The sequence below is a fragment of the Salmo salar genome, chromosome 16, assembly GCF_965601325.2.
Source record: "Salmo salar chromosome 16, fSalSal1, whole genome shotgun sequence".
Lineage (NCBI taxonomy): Eukaryota > Metazoa > Chordata > Actinopteri > Salmoniformes > Salmonidae > Salmo > Salmo salar.
In genome coordinates, this window is record NC_138306.1 from 96,250,567 (window position 1) to 96,272,500 (window position 21,934).

General features: G+C 47.1%; 1 protein-coding gene across 2 annotated transcripts in view; it reads right to left on the reverse strand.

Annotated features, from left to right (window-relative positions):
- Positions 1 to 21,934, reverse strand: part of LOC106575025 (tripeptidyl-peptidase 2) — a 74,094-nt gene that overhangs the window by 2,418 nt on the left and 49,742 nt on the right. Inside the window, exons 21-28 of one of the 2 annotated variants that reach the window (XM_082963215.1) lie at positions 20,081 to 20,325; positions 18,157 to 18,235; positions 5,914 to 5,952; positions 5,446 to 5,603; positions 2,950 to 3,046; positions 2,133 to 2,263; positions 601 to 865; positions 331 to 450 (exon numbers count right to left, since the gene is read on the reverse strand). In XM_082963215.1, coding sequence (XP_082819341.1) covers positions 331 to 450; positions 601 to 865; positions 2,133 to 2,263; positions 2,950 to 3,046; positions 5,446 to 5,603; positions 5,914 to 5,952; positions 18,157 to 18,235; positions 20,081 to 20,325 — 1,134 coding nt within the window. The remainder of the gene's footprint in view (positions 1 to 330; positions 451 to 600; positions 866 to 2,132; positions 2,264 to 2,949; positions 3,047 to 5,445; positions 5,604 to 5,913; positions 5,953 to 18,156; positions 18,236 to 20,080; positions 20,326 to 21,934) is intronic. The other variant, XM_082963216.1, reaches the window with a different exon arrangement.

Genomic DNA, 21,934 nt, shown 5'->3' on the forward strand with positions numbered 1-21,934 from the left:
AAAACAGGAAGTAGATGTATCAGGTAGTTGAGGCTGAGGCTGTAAAACAGGAAGTAGATGTATCAGGTAGTTGTGCGGAGGCTGTAAAACAGGAAGTAGATGTATCAGGTAGTTGTGCGGAGGCTGTAAAACAGGAAGTAGATGTATCAGGTAGTTGAGGCTGAGGCTGTAAAACAGGAAGTAGATGTATCAGGTAGTTGAGGCTGAGGCTGTAAAACAGGAAGTAGATGTATCAGGTAGTTGAGGCTGAGGCTGTAAAACAGGAAGTAGATGTATCAGGTAGTTGAGGCTGAGGCTGTAAAACAGGAAGTAGTTGAGGCTGTTTCTGACCTGAATGCAGTTCTTTAAGTTCTCTCTACTGGGTTTGTCTTCTACGATCTTGGAGGCATATTTCAGGGCTCTGCCGTACATCTTGTTCACTAGCGCATGTTTGTAGGAGAACGTCAACACCTAGAAGGGAATCAAACCATCAAAATTGGGAGAAAGATTGAGACGGATGATTCATATGTAAGTTACAGTTGACATATTATCATCCACTGCAAGTTGTGTCGTAAGCCGGAAAAAAACCCCAAAAAACAAGGAAACAGCTGTTCTCCTCACCTTAGAGTCGGTTAATTCCACCCACTTCTGCAGCTCCCAGAAGGTGTCGGTCAAGGCTTTGGACCTGTCCTGTCGGGCGTCGTCAGAGCTGGTCACCTCCTCCTCCCCAGCCCCGGCCCCGTCCCCGTCCCCGTCCCCGGCCCCGTCCCCGTCCCCAGCCCCGTCCCCGTCCTGGGGCGTAGCAGGTAAGAGTTCCAGGTCAGCCAGAGCACAGCCCTTCCTACACAGAGCATCCAGCAGGTAACATTTCTGCTTCTCCATGTCACTGCAGGAAGAAACAGGAAGTTTCATTTCATATATCAAATCACATTACAAAATTCTCTATCCAATTAGAAACGGAGGTAAAAGGAAGTGGTTAACGGATATAAAAACCCAGACGGAGCTGTTGTGACCTGACTGTCTAAGAGTTCGTCCTAAATGGCACCCTATTCCCATAGGGCCCAGGTCTAAAGTAGTGCACTATATATAGGGAATAGGGTTCTATAGGGCCCTGGTCTAAAGTAGTGCACTATATAGGGAATAGGGTTCTATAGGGCCCTGGTCTAAAGTAGTGCACTATATAGGGAATAGGGTGCTATAGGGCCCTGGTCTAAAGTAGTGCACTATATAGGGAATAGGGTTCTATTGGGCTCTGGTCTAAAGTAGTGCACTATATAGGGAATAGGGTTCTATAGGGCCCTGGTCTAAAGTAGTGCACTATATAGGGAATAGGGTTCTATAGGGCCCTGGTCTAAAGTAGTGCACTATATAGGGAATAGGGTTCTATTGGGCTCTGGTCTAAAGTAGTGCACTATATAGGGAATAGGGTTCTATAGGGCCCTGGTCTAAAGTAGTGCACTATATAGGGAATAAGGTTCTATAGGGCTCTGGTCTAAAGTAGTGCACTATATAGGGAATAGGGTTCTATAAGGCCCTGGTCTAAAGTAGTACACTATATAGGGAATAGGGTTCTATAGGGCCCTGGTCTAAAGTAGTGCACTATATAGGGAATAGGGTTCTATAGGGCCCTGGTCTAAAGTAGTGCACTATATAGGGAATAGGGTTCTATAGGGCCCTGGTCTAAAGTAGTACACTATATAGGGAATAGGGTTCTATAGGGCCCTGGTCTAAAGTAGTGCACTATATAGGGAATAGGGTTCTATAGGGCCCTGGTCTAAAGTAGTACACTATATAGGGAATAGGGTTCTATAGGGTACTGGTCTAAAGTAGTGCACTATATAGGGAATAGGGTTCTATTGGGCTCTGGTCTAAAGTAGTGCACTATATAGGGAATAGGGTTCTATAGGGCTCTGGTCTAAAGTAGTACACTATATAGGGAATAGGGTTCTATAGGGCTCTGGTCTAAAGTAGTGCACTATATAGGGAATAGGGTTCCATAGGGCCCTGGTCTAAAGTAGTGCACTATATAGGGCCCTGGTCTAAAGTAGTGCACTATATAGGGAATAGGGTTCCATAGGGCCCTGGTCTAAAGTAGTGCACTATATAGGGAATAGGGTGCTGTTTGGGACCCAGGCTAACACTTAGTGGTGTACCTCTTGATTGTGGCAGCGTCAGGGCGAGGGTCGGTCTTTATGGTGAGGTAGACCGCCAGGGCCGTCTGGTCGATCTGAGACAGAACCAGGTCAGAGGCCGTTACGATATCAGCCAGGCGCTTCATACGCTCCTATAGAGAGAGATCAGGGTTAGACACGACTAATCAACAGCAGAGAGAGATCAGGGTTAGACACGACTAATCAACAGCAGAGAGAGAGATCAGGGTTAGACGCGACTAATCAACAGCAGAGAGAGAGATCAGGGTTAGACGCGACTAATCAACAGCAGAGAGAGAGATCAGGGTTAGACATGACTAATCAACAGCAGAGAGAGAGATCAGGGTTAGACGCGACTAATCAACAGCAGAGAGAGAGATCAGGGTTAGACGTGACTAATCAACAGCAGAGAGAGAGATCAGGGTTAGACGCGACTAATCAACAGCAGAGAGAGAGATCAGGGTTAGACACGACTAATCAACAGCAGAGAGAGAGAGAGAGATCAGGGTTAGACACGACTAATCGACAGCAGAGAGATCAGGGTTAGACACGACTAATCGACAGCAGAGAGAGAGATCAGGGTTAGACACGACTAATCGACAGCAGAGAGAGAGATCAGGGTTAGACGCGACTAATCAACAGCAGAGAGAGAGAGAGAGATCAGGGTTAGACACGACTAATCGACAGCAGAGAGAGAGATCAGGGTTAGACGCGACTAATCAACAGCAGAGAGAGAGATCAGGGTTAGACACGACTAATCAACAGCAGAGAGAGAGATCAGGGTTAGACACGACTAATCAACAGCAGATAGTGTGTGTACCTTCTCAGAGTCGAGCTGGTGCAGCCTCTGAACATGTAGTGGCAGGTAAGAAGAGAAGTTCTCCTTCAGTTCATCATACAGGGAGCTGGTGTCTAACCTGGAGGGGAGAGAGAGAGAGGAGGGAGGAAGAGCGGAGAGAGAGAGAGGGAAGGGAGGAAGAGAGCGGGAGAGAGAGATGAGGAAGAGAGAGATGAGGAAGAGAGAGATGAGGAAGAGAGAGATGAGGAAGAGCGGAGAGAGAGACGAGGGAGGGAGAGAGAGAGGAGGAAGGGAGAGATGAGGAAGAGAGAGATGAGGAAGAGAGAGATGAGGAAGAGAGATGAGGAAGAGAGATGAGGAAGAGAGATGAGGAAGAGAGAGCGGGAGGGAGAGATGAGGAAGAGAGATGAGGAAGAGAGATGAGGAAGAGAGATGAGGAAGAGAGTGGAGAGGAAGAGAGGGAAGGGAGGGAGAGAGGGAAGGGAGGGAGAGAGGGAAGGGAGGGAGAGAGGGAAGGGAGGGAGAGAGAGAAGAGGAAGAGAGAGATGAGGAAGAGAGAGATGAGGAAGAGAGAGATGAGGAAGAGAGAGATGAGGAAGAGAGAGATGAGGAAGAGAGAGATGAGGAAGAGAGAGGGAGAGAGAGATGAGGAAGAGAGAGATGAGGAAGAGAGAGGGAGAGAGAGAGAGAGAGCGGAGAGAGAGAGAGATGAGGAAGAGAGATGAGGAAGAGAGATGAGGAAGAGAGATGAGGAAGAGAGATGAGGAAGAGAGATGAGGAAGAGAGAGAGAGCGGAGAGAGAGAGAGCGGAGAGAGAGAGAGCGGAGAGAGAGAGAGCGGAGAGAGAGAGAGCGGAGAGAGAGAGAGAGCGGAGAGAGAGATGAGGAAGAGAGAGATGAGGAAGAGAGATGAGATGGAGAGCGGGAGATTTTATTTGGGTCTCTTTTAGTCCTTAAACATTAAAATACATTTTTAATTCTCCAATTATCTTGTTGATTGATGACCAACCAAGAACATTTACTCATAACTACAAACAGAGGAACCAGATCTCCACCTTTAAAAACAATCCTTGTTGCTTTGTTCTGCAGCCTCCTAATTTAACATGATGATTCATGTTCCCCCAGACCACAGAACAGAGAGACAGAGAGACTGACAGCAGGTAGAAAGACCCAAGCAGACAGAGAGAGACTGACAGCAGGTAGAAAGACCCAAGCAGACAGAGAGACTGACAGCAGGTAGAAAGACCCAAACAGACAGAGAGAAAGAGAGACTGACAGCAGGTAGAAAGACCCAAACAGACAGAGAGACAGAGAGAGAGAGACTGACAGCAGGTAGAGAGACCCAAACAGACAGAGAGAAAGAGAGACTGACAGCAGGTAGAGAGACCCAAACAGACAGAGAGACAGAGAGAGAGAGACTGACAGCCGGTAGAGAGACCCAAACAGACAGACAGAGAGACTGACAGCAGGTAGAGAGACCCAAACAGACAGAGAGAGACTGACAACAGGTAGAAAGACCCAAGCAGACAGAGAGAGACTGACAACAGGTAGAGAGACCCAGACAGACAGAGAGAGAGAGAGACTGACAGCAGGTAGAGAGACCCAAACAGACAGAGAGACAGAGAGAGAGAGACTGACAGCCGGTAGAGAGACCCAAACAGACAGAGAGAGAGAGAGACTGAGAGCAGGTAGAAAGACCCAAACAGACAGAGAGACTGACAGCAGGTAGAGAGACCCAAACAGAGAGAGAGACTGACAGCAGGTAGAGAGACCCAAACAGACAGAGAGAGACTGACAGCAGGTAGAAAGACCCAAACAGACAGAGAGAAAGAGAGAGACTGACAGCAGGTAGAGAGACCCAAACAGACAGAGAGAGACTGACAGCAGGTAGAGAGACCCAGAGAGAGAGAGAGAGAGAGAGAGAGAGAGAGACTGACAGCAGGTAGAGAGACCCAAACAGACAGAGAGAGAGAGAGAGACTGACAGCAGGTAGAGAGACCCAAACAGACAGAGAGAGAGACTGACAGCAGGTAGAAAGACCCAAACAGACAGACAGAGAGACTGACAGCAGGTAGAAAGACCCAAACAGACAGAGAGAGAGACTGACAGCAGGTAGAGAGACCCAAACAGACAGACAGAGAGACTGACAGCAGGTAGAGAGACCCAAACAGACAGAGAGAGAGACTGACAGCAGGTAGAAAGACCCAAACAGACAGAGAGAGAGACTGACAGCAGGTAGAAAGACCCAAACAGACAGAGAGACTGACAGCAGGTAGAAAGACCCAAACAGACAGAGAGACTGACAGCAGGTAGAGAGACCCAGAGAGAGAGACTGACAGCAGGTAGAGAGACCCAGAGAGACAGAGAGAGACTGACAGCAGGTAGAGAGACCCAAACAGACAGAGAGAGACTGACAGCAGGTAGAGAGACCCAGACAGAGAGACTGACAGCAGGTAGAAAGACCCAGACAGACAGAGAGACTGACAGCAGGTAGAGAGACCCAGAGAGAGAGACTGACTTTGTCATCCATTGAATCTTCAGGTCTCTGAGGGCCTCTTCAAATTCCTCCTTCACATCCTTCTCCTTCGCTCCCTCCTTCTCTCCCTCCTTCTCCTTCCCTCCGTTCTTGGTCTTGTTAGGTGCAGGGATCAGGTGGTAGACCACTGGCACAATGTCCTGATGAGAAAGGTACAAAAAAAACACACACAAAAAAACACTGGTTAAACCCACTAACCCTGTAGGACTACATTACCCATAAGCCTGTGCAACAGTTCCCTGCTGTCTGTCCAATCCCTTGTCAGTTAGAAAGAGTCATGGTAACAGAAGACAGCTGACCACCAGAGGAAAACAACATCTAACTTTGTCAGCAGAAAGATATTTACACGTTTGTTTAGCAAACACCTTCATTCTTCCCCACAGTGATTCACAACATCAAACACCATTTTCTTTTCAGGATTTGACAGAGTGATTTCTCGGCCATCAGTACCTTTTTAAATTTTCTTTGTCGTTTTGCAGAGGCCTGTCCCTGGTGGTCAGAATAACACACAGTGAGAGAGAGAACACAGGAAGGTAAAGGAGCATACAGCTTCTCTCTCATCGTTTACAACTAGTGGCAAGTCATACAGCTTATCTCTCATCGTTTACAACTAGTGGCAAGTCATACAGCTTCTCTTCCCATCCCTCTGTCTCATCGTTTACAACTAGTGGCAAGTCATACTGCTTCTCTTCCCATCCCTCTGTCTCATCGTTTACAACTAGTGGCAAGTCATACTGCTTCTCTTCCCATCCCTCTGTCTCATCGTTTACAACTAGTGGCAAGTCATACTGCTTCTCTTCCCATCCCTCTGTCTCATCGTTTACAACTAGTGGCAAGTCATACTGCTTCTCTTCCTATCTCTCTCTCTCATCGTTTACAACTAGTGGCAAGTCATACTGCTTCCCTTCCCATCCCTCTGTCTCATCGTTTACAACTAGTGGCAAGTCATACTGCTTCTCTTCCCATCCCTCTGTCTCATCGTTTACAACTAGTGGCAAGTCATACTGCTTCTCTCTCATCGTTTACAACTAGTGGCAAGTCATACTGCTTCTCTCTCATCGTTTACAACTAGTGGCAAGTCATACTGCTTCTCTTCCCATCCCTCTGTCTCATCGTTTACAACTAGTGGCAAGTCATACTGCTTCTCTTCCCATCCCTCTGTCTCATCGTTTACAACTAGTGGCAAGTCATACTGCTTCTCTTCCCATCCCTCTGTCTCATCGTTTACAACTAGTGGCAAGTCATACTGCTTCTCTCTCATCGTTTACAACTAGTGGCAAGTCATACTGCTTCTCTCTCATCGTTTACAACTAGTGGCAAGTCATACTGCTTCTCTTCCCATCCCTCTGTCTCATCGTTTACAACTAGTGGCAAGTCATACTGCTTCTCTTCCCATCCCTCTGTCTCATCGTTTACAACTAGTGGCAAGTCATACTGCTTCTCTTCCCATCCCTCTGTCTCATCGTTTACAACTAGTGGCAAGTCATACTGCTTCTCTCTCATCGTTTACAACTAGTGGCAAGTCATACTGCTTCTCTCTCATCGTTTACAACTAGTGGCAAGTCATACTGCTTCTCTCTCATCGTTTACAACTAGTGGCAAGTCATACTGCTTCTCTCTCATCGTTTACAACTAGTGGCAAGTCATACTGCTTCTCTCTCATCGTTTACAACTAGTGGCAAGTCATACAGCTTCTGTCTCATCGTTTACAACTAGTGGCAAGTCATACTGCTTCTCTTCCCATCCCTCTGTCTCATCGTTTACAACTAGTGGCAAGTCATACTGCTTCTCTCTCATCGTTTACAACTAGTGGCAAGTCATACTGCTTCTCTTCCCATCCCTCTGTCTCATCGTTTACAACTAGTGGCAAGTCATACTGCTTCTCTTCCCATCCCTCTGTCTCATCGTTTACAACTAGTGGCAAGTCATACAGCTTCTGTCTCATCGTTTACAACTAGTGGCAAGTCATACTGCTTCTGTCTCATCGTTTACAACTAGTGGCAAGTCATGCTGCTTCTCTTCCCATCCCTCTGTCTCATCGTTTACAACTAGTGGCAAGTCATACTGCTTCTCTTCCCATCCCTCTGTCTCATCGTTTACAACTATTGGCAAGTCATACTGCTTCTCTTCCCATCCCTCTGTCTCATCGTTTACAACTAGTGGCAAGTCATACTGCTTCTCTCTCATCGTTTACAACTAGTGGCAAGTCATACTGCTTCTCTCTCATCGTTTACAACTAGTGGCAAGTCATACTGCTTCTCTTCCCATCCCTCTGGCTCATCGTTTACAACTAGTGGCAAGTCATACTGCTTCTCTTCCCATCCCTCTGTCTCATCGTTTACAACTAGTGGCAAGTCATACTGCTTCTCTCTCATCGTTTACAACTAGTGGCAAGTCATACTGCTTCTCTCTCATCGTTTACAACTAGTGGCAAGTCATACTGCTTCTCTTCCCATCCCTCTGTCTCATCATTTACAACTAGTAGCAAGTCATACTGCTTCTCTTCCCATCCCTCTGTCTCATCGTTTACAACTAGTGGCAAGTCATACTGCTTCTCTCTCATCGTTTACAACTAGTGGCAAGTCATACTGCTTCTCTTCCCATCCCTCTGTCTCATCGTTTACAACTAGTAGCAAGTCATACTGCTTCTCTTCCCATCCCTCTGTCTCATCGTTTACAACTAGTGGCAAGTCATACTGCTTCTCTCTCATCGTTTACAACTAGTGGCAAGTCATACTGCTTCTCTTCCTATCCCTCTGTCTCATCGTTTACAACTAGTGGCAAGTCATACTGCTTCTCTTCCCATCCCTCTGTCTCATCATTTACAACTAGTGGCAAGTCATACTGCTTCTCTCTCATCGTTTACAACTAGTGGCAAGTCATACTGCTTCTCTTCCCATCCCTCTCTCTCATCGTTTACAACTAGTGGCAAGTCATACTGCTTCTCTCTCATCGTTTACAACTAGTGGCAAGTCATACTGCTTCTCTTCCCATCTCTCTCTCTCATCGTTTACAACTAGTGGCAAGTCATACTGCTTCTCTTCCCATCCCTCTGTCTCATCGTTTACAACTAGTGGCAAGTCATACTGCTTCTCTTCCCATCCCTCTGTCTCATCATTTACAACTAGTGGCAAGTCATACTGCTTCTCTCTCATCGTTTACAACTAGTGGCAAGTCATACTGCTTCTCTTCCTATCCCTCTGTCTCATCGTTTACAACTAGTGGCAAGTCATACTGCTTCTCTTCCCATCCCTCTGGCTCATCGTTTACAACTAGTGGCAAGTCATACTGCTTCTCTCTCATCGTTTACAACTAGTGGCAAGTCATACTGCTTCTCTTCCCATCCCTCTCCCTCATCATTTACAACTAGTGGCAAGTCATACTGCTTCTCTTCCCATCCCTCTGTCTCATCGTTTACAACTAGTGGCAAGTCATACTGCTTCTCTCTCATCGTTTACAACTAGTGGCAAGTCATACTGCTTCTCTTCCCATCCCTCTGTCTTATCGTTTACAACTAGTGGCAAGTCGTACTGCTTCTCTTCCCATCCCTCTGTCTCATCGTTTACAACTAGTAGCAAGTCATACTGCTTCTCTTCCCATCCCTCTGTCTCATCGTTTACAACTAGTGGCAAGTCATACTGCTTCTCTTCCCATCCCTCTGTCTCATCATTTACAACTAGTGGCAAGTCATACTGCTTCTCTCTCATCGTTTACAACTAGTGGCAAGTCATACTGCTTCTCTTACTATCCCTCTGTCTCATCGTTTACAACTAGTGGCAAGTCATACTGCTTCTCTTCCCATCCCTCTGGCTCATCGTTTACAACTAGTGGCAAGTCATACTGCTTCTCTCTCATCGTTTACAACTAGTGGCAAGTCATACTGCTTCTATTCCCATCCCTCTGTCTCATCGTTTACAACTAGTGGCAAGTCATACTGCTTCTCTCTCATCATTTACAACTAGTGGCAAGTCATACTGCTTCTTTTCCCATCCTTCTCTCTCATCGTTTACAACTAGTGGCAAGTCATACTGCTTCTCTTCCTATCTCTCTCTCTCATCGTTTACAACTAGTGGCAAGTCATACTGCTTCTCTTCCCATCCCTCTGTCTCATCGTTTACAACTAGTGGCAAGTCATACTGCTTCTCTCTCATCGTTTACAACTAGTGGCAAGTCATACTGCTTCTCTCTCATCGTTTACAACTAGTGGCAAGTCATACTGCTTCTCTTCCCATCCCTCTGGCTCATCGTTTACAACTAGTGGCAAGTCATACTGCTTCTCTTCCCATCCCTCTGTCTCATCGTTTACAACTAGTGGCAAGTCATACTGCTTCTCTCTCATCGTTTACAACTAGTAGCAAGTCATACTGCTTCTCTCTCATCGTTTACAACTAGTGGCAAGTCATACTGCTTCTCTTCCCATCCCTCTGTCTCATCGTTTACAACTAGTAGCAAGTCATACTGCTTCTCTTCCCATCCCTCTGTCTCATCGTTTACAACTAGTGGCAAGTCATACTGCTTCTCTCTCATCGTTTACAACTAGTGGCAAGTCATACTGCTTCTCTTCCCATCCCTCTGTCTCATCGTTTACAACTAGTAGCAAGTCATACTGCTTCTCTTCCCATCCCTCTGTCTCATCGTTTACAACTAGTGGCAAGTCATACTGCTTCTCTCTCATCGTTTACAACTAGTGGCAAGTCATACTGCTTCTCTTCCTATCCCTCTGTCTCATCGTTTACAACTAGTGGCAAGTCATACTGCTTCTCTTCCCATCCCTCTGTCTCATCATTTACAACTAGTGGCAAGTCATACTGCTTCTCTCTCATCGTTTACAACTAGTGGCAAGTCATACTGCTTCTCTTCCCATCCCTCTCTCTCATCGTTTACAACTAGTGGCAAGTCATACTGCTTCTCTCTCATCGTTTACAACTAGTGGCAAGTCATACTGCTTCTCTTCCCATCTCTCTCTCTCATCGTTTACAACTAGTGGCAAGTCATACTGCTTCTCTTCCCATCCCTCTGTCTCATCGTTTACAACTAGTGGCAAGTCATACTGCTTCTCTTCCCATCCCTCTGTCTCATCATTTACAACTAGTGGCAAGTCATACTGCTTCTCTCTCATCGTTTACAACTAGTGGCAAGTCATACTGCTTCTCTTCCTATCCCTCTGTCTCATCGTTTACAACTAGTGGCAAGTCATACTGCTTCTCTTCCCATCCCTCTGGCTCATCGTTTACAACTAGTGGCAAGTCATACTGCTTCTCTCTCATCGTTTACAACTAGTGGCAAGTCATACTGCTTCTCTTCCCATCCCTCTGTCTCATCATTTACAACTAGTGGCAAGTCATACTGCTTCTCTTCCCATCCCTCTGTCTCATCGTTTACAACTAGTGGCAAGTCATACTGCTTCTCTCTCATCGTTTACAACTAGTGGCAAGTCATACTGCTTCTCTTCCCATCCCTCTCCCTCATCATTTACAACTAGTGGCAAGTCATACTGCTTCTCTTCCAATCCCTCTGTCTCATCGTTTACAACTAGTGGCAAGTCATACTGCTTCTCTCTCATCGTTTACAACTAGTGGCAAGTCATACTGCTTCTCTTCCCATCCCTCTGTCTTATCGTTTACAACTAGTGGCAAGTCATACTGCTTCTCTTCCCATCCCTCTCCCTCATCATTTACAACTAGTGGCAAGTCATACTGCTTCTTTTCCCATCCTTCTCTCTCATCGTTTACAACTAGTGGCAAGTCATACTGCTTCTCTTCCTATCTCTCTCTCTCATCGTTTACAACTAGTGGCAAGTCATACTGCTTCTCTTCCCATCCCTCTGTCTCATCGTTTACAACTAGTGGCAAGTCATACTGCTTCTCTCTCATCGTTTACAACTAGTGGCAAGTCATACTGCTTCTCTCTCATCGTTTACAACTAGTGGCAAGTCATACTGCTTCTCTTCCCATCCCTCTGGCTCATCGTTTACAACTAGTGGCAAGTCATACTGCTTCTCTTCCCATCCCTCTGTCTCATCGTTTACAACTAGTGGCAAGTCATACTGCTTCTCTCTCATCGTTTACAACTAGTAGCAAGTCATACTGCTTCTCTCTCATCGTTTACAACTAGTGGCAAGTCATACTGCTTCTCTTCCCATCCCTCTGTCTCATCGTTTACAACTAGTAGCAAGTCATACTGCTTCTCTTCCCATCCCTCTGTCTCATCGTTTACAACTAGTGGCAAGTCATACTGCTTCTCTCTCATCGTTTACAACTAGTGGCAAGTCATACTGCTTCTCTTCCCATCCCTCTGTCTCATCGTTTACAACTAGTAGCAAGTCATACTGCTTCTCTTCCCATCCCTCTGTCTCATCGTTTACAACTAGTGGCAAGTCATACTGCTTCTCTCTCATCGTTTACAACTAGTGGCAAGTCATACTGCTTCTCTTCCTATCCCTCTGTCTCATCGTTTACAACTAGTGGCAAGTCATACTGCTTCTCTTCCCATCCCTCTGTCTCATCATTTACAACTAGTGGCAAGTCATACTGCTTCTCTCTCATCGTTTACAACTAGTGGCAAGTCATACTGCTTCTCTTCCCATCCCTCTCTCTCATCGTTTACAACTAGTGGCAAGTCATACTGCTTCTCTCTCATCGTTTACAACTAGTGGCAAGTCATACTGCTTCTCTTCCCATCTCTCTCTCTCATCGTTTACAACTAGTGGCAAGTCATACTGCTTCTCTTCCCATCCCTCTGTCTCATCGTTTACAACTAGTGGCAAGTCATACTGCTTCTCTTCCCATCCCTCTGTCTCATCATTTACAACTAGTGGCAAGTCATACTGCTTCTCTCTCATCGTTTACAACTAGTGGCAAGTCATACTGCTTCTCTTCCTATCCCTCTGTCTCATCGTTTACAACTAGTGGCAAGTCATACTGCTTCTCTTCCCATCCCTCTGGCTCATCGTTTACAACTAGTGGCAAGTCATACTGCTTCTCTCTCATCGTTTACAACTAGTGGCAAGTCATACTGCTTCTCTTCCCATCCCTCTGTCTCATCATTTACAACTAGTGGCAAGTCATACTGCTTCTCTTCCCATCCCTCTGTCTCATCGTTTACAACTAGTGGCAAGTCATACTGCTTCTCTCTCATCGTTTACAACTAGTGGCAAGTCATACTGCTTCTCTTCCCATCCCTCTCCCTCATCATTTACAACTAGTGGCAAGTCATACTGCTTCTCTTCCCATCCCTCTGTCTCATCGTTTACAACTAGTGGCAAGTCATACTGCTTCTCTCTCATCGTTTACAACTAGTGGCAAGTCATACTGCTTCTCTTCCCATCCCTCTGTCTTATCGTTTACAACTAGTGGCAAGTCATACTGCTTCTCTTCCCATCCCTCTCCCTCATCATTTACAACTAGTGGCAAGTCATACTGCTTCTCTTCCCATCCCTCTGTCACATCGTTTACAACTAGTGGCAAGTCATACTGCTTCTCTCTCATCGTTTACAACTAGTGGCAAGTCATACTGCTTCTCTTCCCATCCCTCTGTCTTATCGTTTACAACTAGTGGCAAGTCGTACTGCTTCTCTTCCCATCCCTCTGTCTCATCGTTTACAACTAGTAGCAAGTCATACTGCTTCTCTTCCCATCCCTCTGTCTCATCGTTTACAACTAGTGGCAAGTCATACTGCTTCCCTCTCATCGTTTACAACTAGTGGCAAGTCATACTGCTTCTCTTCCTATCCCTCTGTCTCATCGTTTACAACTAGTGGCAAGTCATACTGCTTCTCTTCCCATCCCTCTGGCTCATCGTTTACAACTAGTGGCAAGTCATACTGCTTCTCTCTCATCGTTTACAACTAGTGGCAAGTCATACTGCTTCTCTTCCCATCCCTCTGTCTCATCGTTTACAACTAGTGGCAAGTCATACTGCTTCTCTCTCATCATTTACAACTAGTGGCAAGTCATACTGCTTCTCTTCCCATCCCTCTCTCTCATCGTTTACAACTAGTGGCAAGTCATACTGCTTCTCTTCCTATCTCTCTCTCTCATCGTTTACAACTAGTGGCAAGTCATACTGCTTCTCTTCCCATCCCTCTGTCTCATCGTTTACAACTAGTGGCAAGTCATACTGCTTCTCTTCCCATCCCTCTGTCTCATCGTTTACAACTAGTGGCAAGTCATACTGCTTCTCTCTCATCGTTTACAACTAGTGGCAAGTCATACTGCTTCTCTCTCATCGTTTACAACTAGTGGCAAGTCATACTGCTTCTCTTCCCATCCCCCTCTCTCATTGTTTACAACTATTGGCAAGTCATACTGCTTCTCTTCCCATCCCTCTGTCTCATCATTTACAACTAGTGGCAAGTCATACTGCTTCTCTCTCATCGTTTACAACTAGTGGCAAGTCATACTGCTTCTCTCTCATCGTTTACAACTAGTGGCAAGTCATACTGCTTCTCTTCCCATCCCTCATCGTTTACAACTAGTGGCAAGTCATACTGCTTCTCTTCCCATCCCTCTGTCTGTCTCATCGTTTACAACTAGTGGCAAGTCATACTGCTTCTCTTCCCATCCCTCTGTCTCATCGTTTACAACTAGTGGCAAGTCATACTGCTTCTGTCTCATCGTTTACAACTAGTGGCAAGTCATACTGCTTCTCTTCCCATCCCTCTGTCTCATCGTTTACAACTAGTGGCAAGTCATACTGCTTCTGTCTCATCGTTTACAACTAGTGGCAAGTCATACTGCTTCTGTCTCATCGTTTACAACAAGTGGCAAGTCATACTGCTTCTCTTCCCATCCCTCTGTCTCTCTCATCGTTTACAACTAGTGGCAAGTCATACTGCTTCTCTTCCCATCCCTCTGTCTCATCGTTTACAACTAATGGCAAGTCATACTGCTTCTCTTCCCATCCCTCTGTCTCATCGTTTACAACTAGTGGCAAGTCATACTGCTTCTCTCTCATCGTTTACAACTAGTGGCAAGTCATACTGCTTCTCTTCCTATCCCTCTGTCTCATCGTTTACAACTAGTGGCAAGTCATACTGCTTCTCTTCCCATCCCTCTGTCTCATCGTTTACAACTAGTGGCAAGTCATACTGCTTCTCTCTCATCGTTTACAACTAGTGGCAAGTCATACTGCTTCTCTTCCCATCCCTCTCCCTCATCATTTACAACTAGTGGCAAGTCATACTGCTTCTCTCTCATCGTTTACAACTAGTGGCAAGTCATACTGCTTCTCTTCCCATCCCTCTGTCTCATCGTTTACAACTAATGGCAAGTCATACTGCTTCTCTTCCCATCCCTCTGTCTCATCGTTTACAACTAGTGGCAAGTCATACTGCTTCTCTCTCATCGTTTACAACTAGTGGCAAGTCATACTGCTTCTCTTCCCATCCCTCTGTCTCATCGTTTACAACTAGTGGCAAGTCGTACTGCTTCTCTTCCCATCCCTCTGTCTCATCGTTTACAACTAGTAGCAAGTCATACTGCTTCTCTTCCCATCCCTCTGTCTCATCGTTTACAACTAGTGGCAAGTCATACTGCTTCTCTTCCCATCCCTCTGTCTCATCATTTACAACTAGTGGCAAGTCATACTGCTTCTCTCTCATCGTTTACAACTAGTGGCAAGTCATACTGCTTCTCTTCCTATCCCTCTGTCTCATCGTTTACAACTAGTGGCAAGTCATACTGCTTCTCTTCCCATCCCTCTGGCTCATCGTTTACAACTAGTGGCAAGTCATACTGCTTCTCTCTCATCGTTTACAACTAGTGGCAAGTCATACTGCTTCTCTTCCCATCCCTCTGTCTCATCGTTTACAACTAGTGGCAAGTCATACTGCTTCTCTCTCATCATTTACAACTAGTGGCAAGTCATACTGCTTCTCTTCCCATCTCTCTCTCTCATCGTTTACAACTAGTGGCAAGTCATACTGCTTCTCTTCCCATCCCTCTGTCTCATCGTTTACAACTAGTGGCAAGTCATACTGCTTCTCTTCCCATCCCTCTGTCTCATCGTTTACAACTAGTGGCAAGTCATACTGCTTCTCTCTCATCGTTTACAACTAGTGGCAAGTCATACTGCTTCTCTCTCATCGTTTACAACTAGTGGCAAGTCATACTGCTTCTCTTCCCATCCCTCTCTCTCATTGTTTACAACTATTGGCAAGTCATACTGCTTCTCTTCCCATCCCTCATCGTTTACAACTAGTGGCAAGTCATACTGCTTCTCTTCCCATCCCTCTGTCTGTCTCATCGTTTACAACTAGTGGCAAGTCATACTGCTTCTCTTCCCATCCCTCTGTCTCATCGTTTACAACTAGTGGCAAGTCATACTGCTTCTGTCTCATCGTTTACAACTAGTGGCAAGTCATACTGCTTCTCTTCCCATCCCTCTGTCTCATCGTTTACAACTAGTGGCAAGTCATACTGCTTCTGTCTCATCGTTTACAACTAGTGGCAAGTCATACTGCTTCTGTCTCATCGTTTACAACAAGTGGCAAGTCATACTGCTTCTCTTCCCATCCCTCTGTCTGTCTCATCGTTTACAACTAGTGGCAAGTCATACTGCTTCTCTTCCCATCCCTCTGTCTCATCGTTTACAACTAGTGGCAAGTCATACAGCTTCTCTCTCATCGTTTACAACTAGTGGCAAGTCATACTGCTTCTCTTCCCATCCCTCTGTCTCATCGTTTACAACTAGTGGCAAGTCATACAGCTTCTCTCTCATCGTTTACAACTAGTGGCAAGTCATACTGCTTCTCTTCCCATCCCTCTGTCTCATCGTTTACAACTAGTGGCAAGTCATACTGCTTCTCTTCCCATCCCTCTGTCTCATCGTTTACAACTAGTGGCAAGTCATACTGCTTCTCTTCCCATCCCTCTGTCTCATCATTTACAACTAGTGGCAAGTCATACTGCTTCTCTCTCATCGTTTACAACTAGTGGCAAGTCATACTGCTTCTCTCTCATCGTTTACAACTAGTGGCAAGTCATACTGCTTCTCTTCCCATCCCTCTCTCTCATTGTTTACAACTATTGGCAAGTCATACTGCTTCTCTTCCCATCCCTCTGTCTCATCATTTACAACTAGTGGCAAGTCATACTGCTTCTCTCTCATCGTTTACAACTAGTGGCAAGTCATACTGCTTCTCTCTCATCGTTTACAACTAGTGGCAAGTCATACTGCTTCTCTTCCCATCCCTCATCGTTTACAACTAGTGGCAAGTCATACTGCTTCTCTTCCCATCCCTCTGTCTGTCTCATCGTTTACAACTAGTGGCAAGTCATACTGCTTCTCTTCCCATCCCTCTGTCTCATCGTTTACAACTAGTGGCAAGTCATACTTCTTCTCTCTCATCGTTTACAACTAGTGGCAAGTCATACTGCTTCTGTCTCATCGTTTACAACTAGTGGCAAGTCATACTGCTTCTCTTCCCATCCATCTGTCTCATCGTTTACAACTAGTGGCAAGTCATACTGCTTCTCTCTCATCGTTTACAACTAGTGGCAAGTCATACTGCTTGTCTCATCGTTTACAACTAGTGGCAAGTCATACTGCTTCTCTTCCCATCCCTCTGTCTCATCGTTTACAACTAGTGGCAAGTCATACTGCTTCTCTCTCTAATCGTTTACAACTAGTGGCAAGTCATACTGCTTCTCTCTCATCGTTTACAACTAGTGGCAAGTCATACTGCTTCTCTTCCCATCCCTCTGTCTCATCGTTTACAACTAGTGGCAAGTCATACTGCTTCTCTTCCCATCCCCCTGTCTCATCGTTTACAACTAGTGGCAAGTCATACTGCTTCTCTTCCCATCCCTCTGTCTCATCGTTTACAACTAGTGGCAAGTCATACTGCTTCTCTTCCCATCCCTCTGTCTCATCGTTTACAACTAGTGGCAAGTCATACTGCTTCCCTCTCATCGTTTACAACTAGTGGCAAGTCATACTGCTTCTCTTCCCATCCCTCTGTCTCATCGTTTACAACTAGTGGCAAGTCATACTGCTTCTCTTCCCATCCCCCTGTCTCATCGTTTACAACTAGTGGCAAGTCATACTGCTTCTCTTCCCATCCCTCTGTCTCATCGTTTACAACTAGTGGCAAGTCATACTGCTTCTCTTCCCATCCCTCTGTCTCATCGTTTACAACTAGTGGCAAGTCATACTGCTTCACTTCCTCCTTGTCCGTTGCAGCTGATTTGATGGCTTAGTTCCACAGGATGAATGAAAGTCCTTGCTGGCAGTGAGAAGGAGACTTCTTGACCAGGATGAAGTCCAGTCAGTCAGTCTGTAGCCTCAGCATGTTATCTCTCTCTCATTACTGTACTGCAGTGCCGACACTACTACCACATCGACAGATAAACGTGGCCCACGAAGGCACGGACATGTTCACACAGCAGCAACAGGAAGTTGACAGTGAAGCCACAGGAAACAGGAAATTCAGTAGACAGACCAGAGTGACGGACAGCAGCATCTACAAATCACAGACCACTGAGTCGTAGGCAGGAAGTAGAAAGCCCCTCCCACCACACAGTGGAAAAAAAAAGCATCATAGCAACGTGCAACTAAAACTGTGATGCTAGCAAAGCTTGTGATTGGTTGAGAAGGATGACGAGTGGGGGGGGGGGGGGGGGGGGGCATAAAAGGAGTGAGCCAATGAGAGTGTTAGAGAGCTCTTGACTGACAGTAGAAAAAGCCACTCACTGCTTTCTTGCCATATTCTCCCTTAGGAACGACCAGGGATCCAGTCAGATAACATCCTGGACATGTTCCTTTAGGAACCCTAGAGAGAGAGAGAGAGAGAGAGAGAGAGGGAGGGGCAGAGAGAGAGAGGGAGGGGTAGAGAGAGAGAGACAGAGAGAGGGAGGGGTAGAGAGAGAGAGGGAGGGGTAGAGAGAGAGACAGAGAGAGGGAGGGGTAGAGAGAGAGAGGGAGGGGTAGAGAGAGAGACAGAGAGAGGGAGGGGTAGAGAGAGAGACAGGGAGGGGTAGAGAGAGAGACAGGGAGGGGTAGAGAAAGAGAGGTAGAGAGAGAGGTAGAGAGAGAGAGAGAGAGAGAGAGAGAGACAGAGAGAGGGAGGGGTAGAGAGAGAGAGGGAGGGGTAGAGAGCGAGACAGAGAGAGGGAGGGGTAGAGAGAGAGACAGAGAGAGAGAGAGAGAGAGAGAGGTAGAGAGAGAGAGGTAGAGAGAGAGAGGTAGAGAGAGAGAGAGAGAGAGGTAGAGAGAGAGGTAGAGAGGTAGAGAGAGAGAGAGAGAGAGAGAGAGAGAGAGAGAGAGAGGTAGAGAGAGAGGTAGAGAGGTAGAGAGAGAGAGAGAGAGAGAGGTAGAGAGAGGTAGAGAGAGAGGTAGAGAGGTAGAGAGAGAGAGAGAGAGAGAGAGGGAGGGGTAGAGAGAGAGACAGGGAGGGGTAGAGAGAGAGACAGGGAGGGGTAGAGAGGTAGAGAGAGAGGTAGAGAGAGAGAGAGAGAGAGAGAGAGAGAGAGAGAGAGAGAGAGAGAGAGAGACAGAGAGAGGGAGGGGTAGAGAGAGAGAGGGAGGGGTAGAGAGCGAGACAGAGAGAGGGAGGGGTAGAGAGAGAGACAGAGAGAGAGAGAGAGAGAGAGAGAGAGAGAGAGAGAGAGAGAGAGGGTAGAGAGAGAGAGGTAGAGAGAGAGAGAGAGAGAGAGAGAGAGAGAGAGGGGTAGAGAGAGAGACAGAGAGAGGGAGGGGTAGAGAGAGAGAGGGAGGGGTAGAGAGAGAGACAGGGAGGGGTAGAGAGAGAGACAGGGAGGTAGAGAGAGAGGTAGGTAGAGAGAGAGGTAGAGAGAGAGAGAGAGAGAGAGAGAGAGAGAGAGAGAGAGAGAGAGACAGAGAGAGGGAGGGGTAGAGAGAGAGACAGAGAGAGGGAGGGGTAGAGAGAGAGAGAGAGGGGTAGAGAGAGAGAGAGAGAGAGGGGTAGAGAGAGAGAGAGAGAGAGGTAGAGAGAGAGAGAGAGAGAGAAAGGTAGAGAGAGAGGTAGAGAGAGAGGTAGAGAGAGAGGGAGGGGTAGAGAGAGAGAGAGGGAGGGGTAGAGAGAGAGACAGAGAGGGAGGGGTAGAGAGAGAGAGACTGTTTTTAGATGAAGGAGAACAGACTTCATTACATCTCTAGGGGTCAGGGTCTCCAGGGGTCAGGGTCTCCAGGGGTCAGGGTCTCCAGGGGTTAGGGGTCAGGGTCTCCAGGGGTTAGGGGTCAGGGTCTCCAGGGGTTAGGGGTCAGGGTCTCCAGGGGTTAGGGGTCAGGGTCTCCAGGGGTTAGGGGTCAGGGTCTCCAGGGGTTAGGGGTCAGGGTCTCCAGGGGTTAGGGGTCAGGGTCTCCAGGGGTTAGGGGTCAGGGTCTCCAGGGGTTAGGGGTCAGGGTCTCCAGGGGTTAGGGGTCAGGGTCTCCAGGGGTCGGGGTCTCCAGGGGTCAGGGTCTCCAGGGGTTAGGGGTCAGGGTCTCCAGGGGTTAGGGGTCAGGGTCTCCAGGGGTTAGGGGTCAGGGTCTCCAGGGGTTAGGGGTCGGGGTCTCCAGGGGTCAGGGTCTCCAGGGGTCAGGGGTCAGGGTCTCCAGGGGTCAGGGTCTCCAGGGGTCAGGGTCTCCAGGGGTCAGGGGGTCAGGGGGAACTTACTTGTCGTCAGGCAGGGCTGTAACATAAAAAGGCTGGGTAGCTCCAGGGGTCAGAATCAGGGAGTTTGTTTTCTTCTTAGCCACGAGGGCAGCGCGGTGAGACTCATACACGTCCAGGGTCAGAGTAGTGGACAGACGGTGGGACACCACAAACGGAAGGTCCTTCAGACGCTCCAGCTCACTGGCCTGTTCATGACGCACCTGCAGACGAACCGTGTAGTCGCCTTTCTCTAGTTTCAGAGAGTACTGATGGAGAGAGAGAGAGGGGGAGGGAGAGAGAGATAGAGAGAGACACAGAGAGAGAGAGACACAGAGAGAGAGAGAGACACAGAGAGAGAGAGAGACACAGAGAGAGAGAGAGACACAGAGAGAGAGAGACACAGAGAGAGAGAGACACAGAGAGAGAGAGACACAGAGAGAGAGAGACACAGAGAGAGAGAGACACAGAGAGAGAGAGACACAGAGAGAGAGAGACACAGAGAGAGAGAGAGAGAGAGAGAGAGAGAGAGAGAGAGAGAGAGAGACACAGAGACAGAGAGAGAGAGAGAGACAGAGAGAGAGAGACAGAGAGAGAGAGAGACACAGAGAGAGACACACAGAGAGAGAGAGAGAGATAGAGAGAGACACAGAGAGAGACACAGAGAGAGAGAGACAGAGAGAGAGAGACAGAGAGAGAGAGAGACACAGAGAGAGAGAGAGAGGGAGAGAGAGAGAGAGAGAGGGAGAGACAGAGAGAGAGAGAGGAGGGTAAACATACAACATTATAAAATCTATCAAAATAAAAAACACACATTTCTTTCCACGGGGCCGTAGGGTGAGACAGGGCTGCAGCTTGAGCATCTAGACACCGTTTCCTTAGAGCAGAGGTTCCCAAACTGGGGTGGGTACCCCCCAGGAGTAAACGCAATGTCGTCGGGGGTACGCCAAATGAAAATGGCGTACCCCAGTTTTTTTCCTTCACATTTTCAAACAGTCCGTTTATATTGTCCAACGGGGCTATAACATCTGGGTGAGGTTTTGTTTCCGCCTCGTTTCACCGCCAAAAAATAAAATGAAACCTTCGAGTGTTCAGTCGAAATAACAACGCAATGTCAAGGGTTAAGCGAGCAGTGTTTCAAGAAGCTGTGAGGCTTGGCGAGGTCGTGTTTCAGAGGACGCATGGCTCTCGTACGGGAGTAGCAGCGATGGGACAAGACTGTAACTACCAATTGGAAACCACGAACGTGGGGAGAAAAAAAGGGGGAAAAAATGTAGTAAATGTAAAAAAAAAAAATATATATATATTTTTTATAAATTACCTATTGTAGCTAAATGGAGAGCCACTTCCTGGTTACTGGTTGTCACGAGTTGATCTCAAAGATGACCTAAATGACCTCACTACCTCCTCAAACAGGAAACGCCCGTGCTCAGGTCTGTTCAACGCTGGTCCGACCAATCTGATTCCACGCTAACTCCTCAAACAGGAAACGCCTTTAATGTTGTGGTGACTACCCGGTGACCAGTAGTCTAATGTTGTGGTGACTACCCGGTGACCAGTAGTCTAATGTTGTGGTGACTACCCGGTGACCAGTAGTCTAATGTTGTGGTGACTACCCGGTGACAGTAGTCTAATGTTGTGGTGACTACCCGGTGACCAGTAGTCTAATGTTGTGGTGACTACCCGGTGACCAGTAGTCTAATGTTGTGGTGACTACCCGGTGACCAGTAGTCTAATGTTGTGGTGACTACCCGGTGACCAGTAGTCTAATGTTGTGGTGACTACCCGGTGACCAGTAGTCTAATGTTGTGGTGACTACCCGGTGACCAGTAGTCTAATGTTGTGGTGACTACCCGGTGACCAGTAGTCTAATGTTGT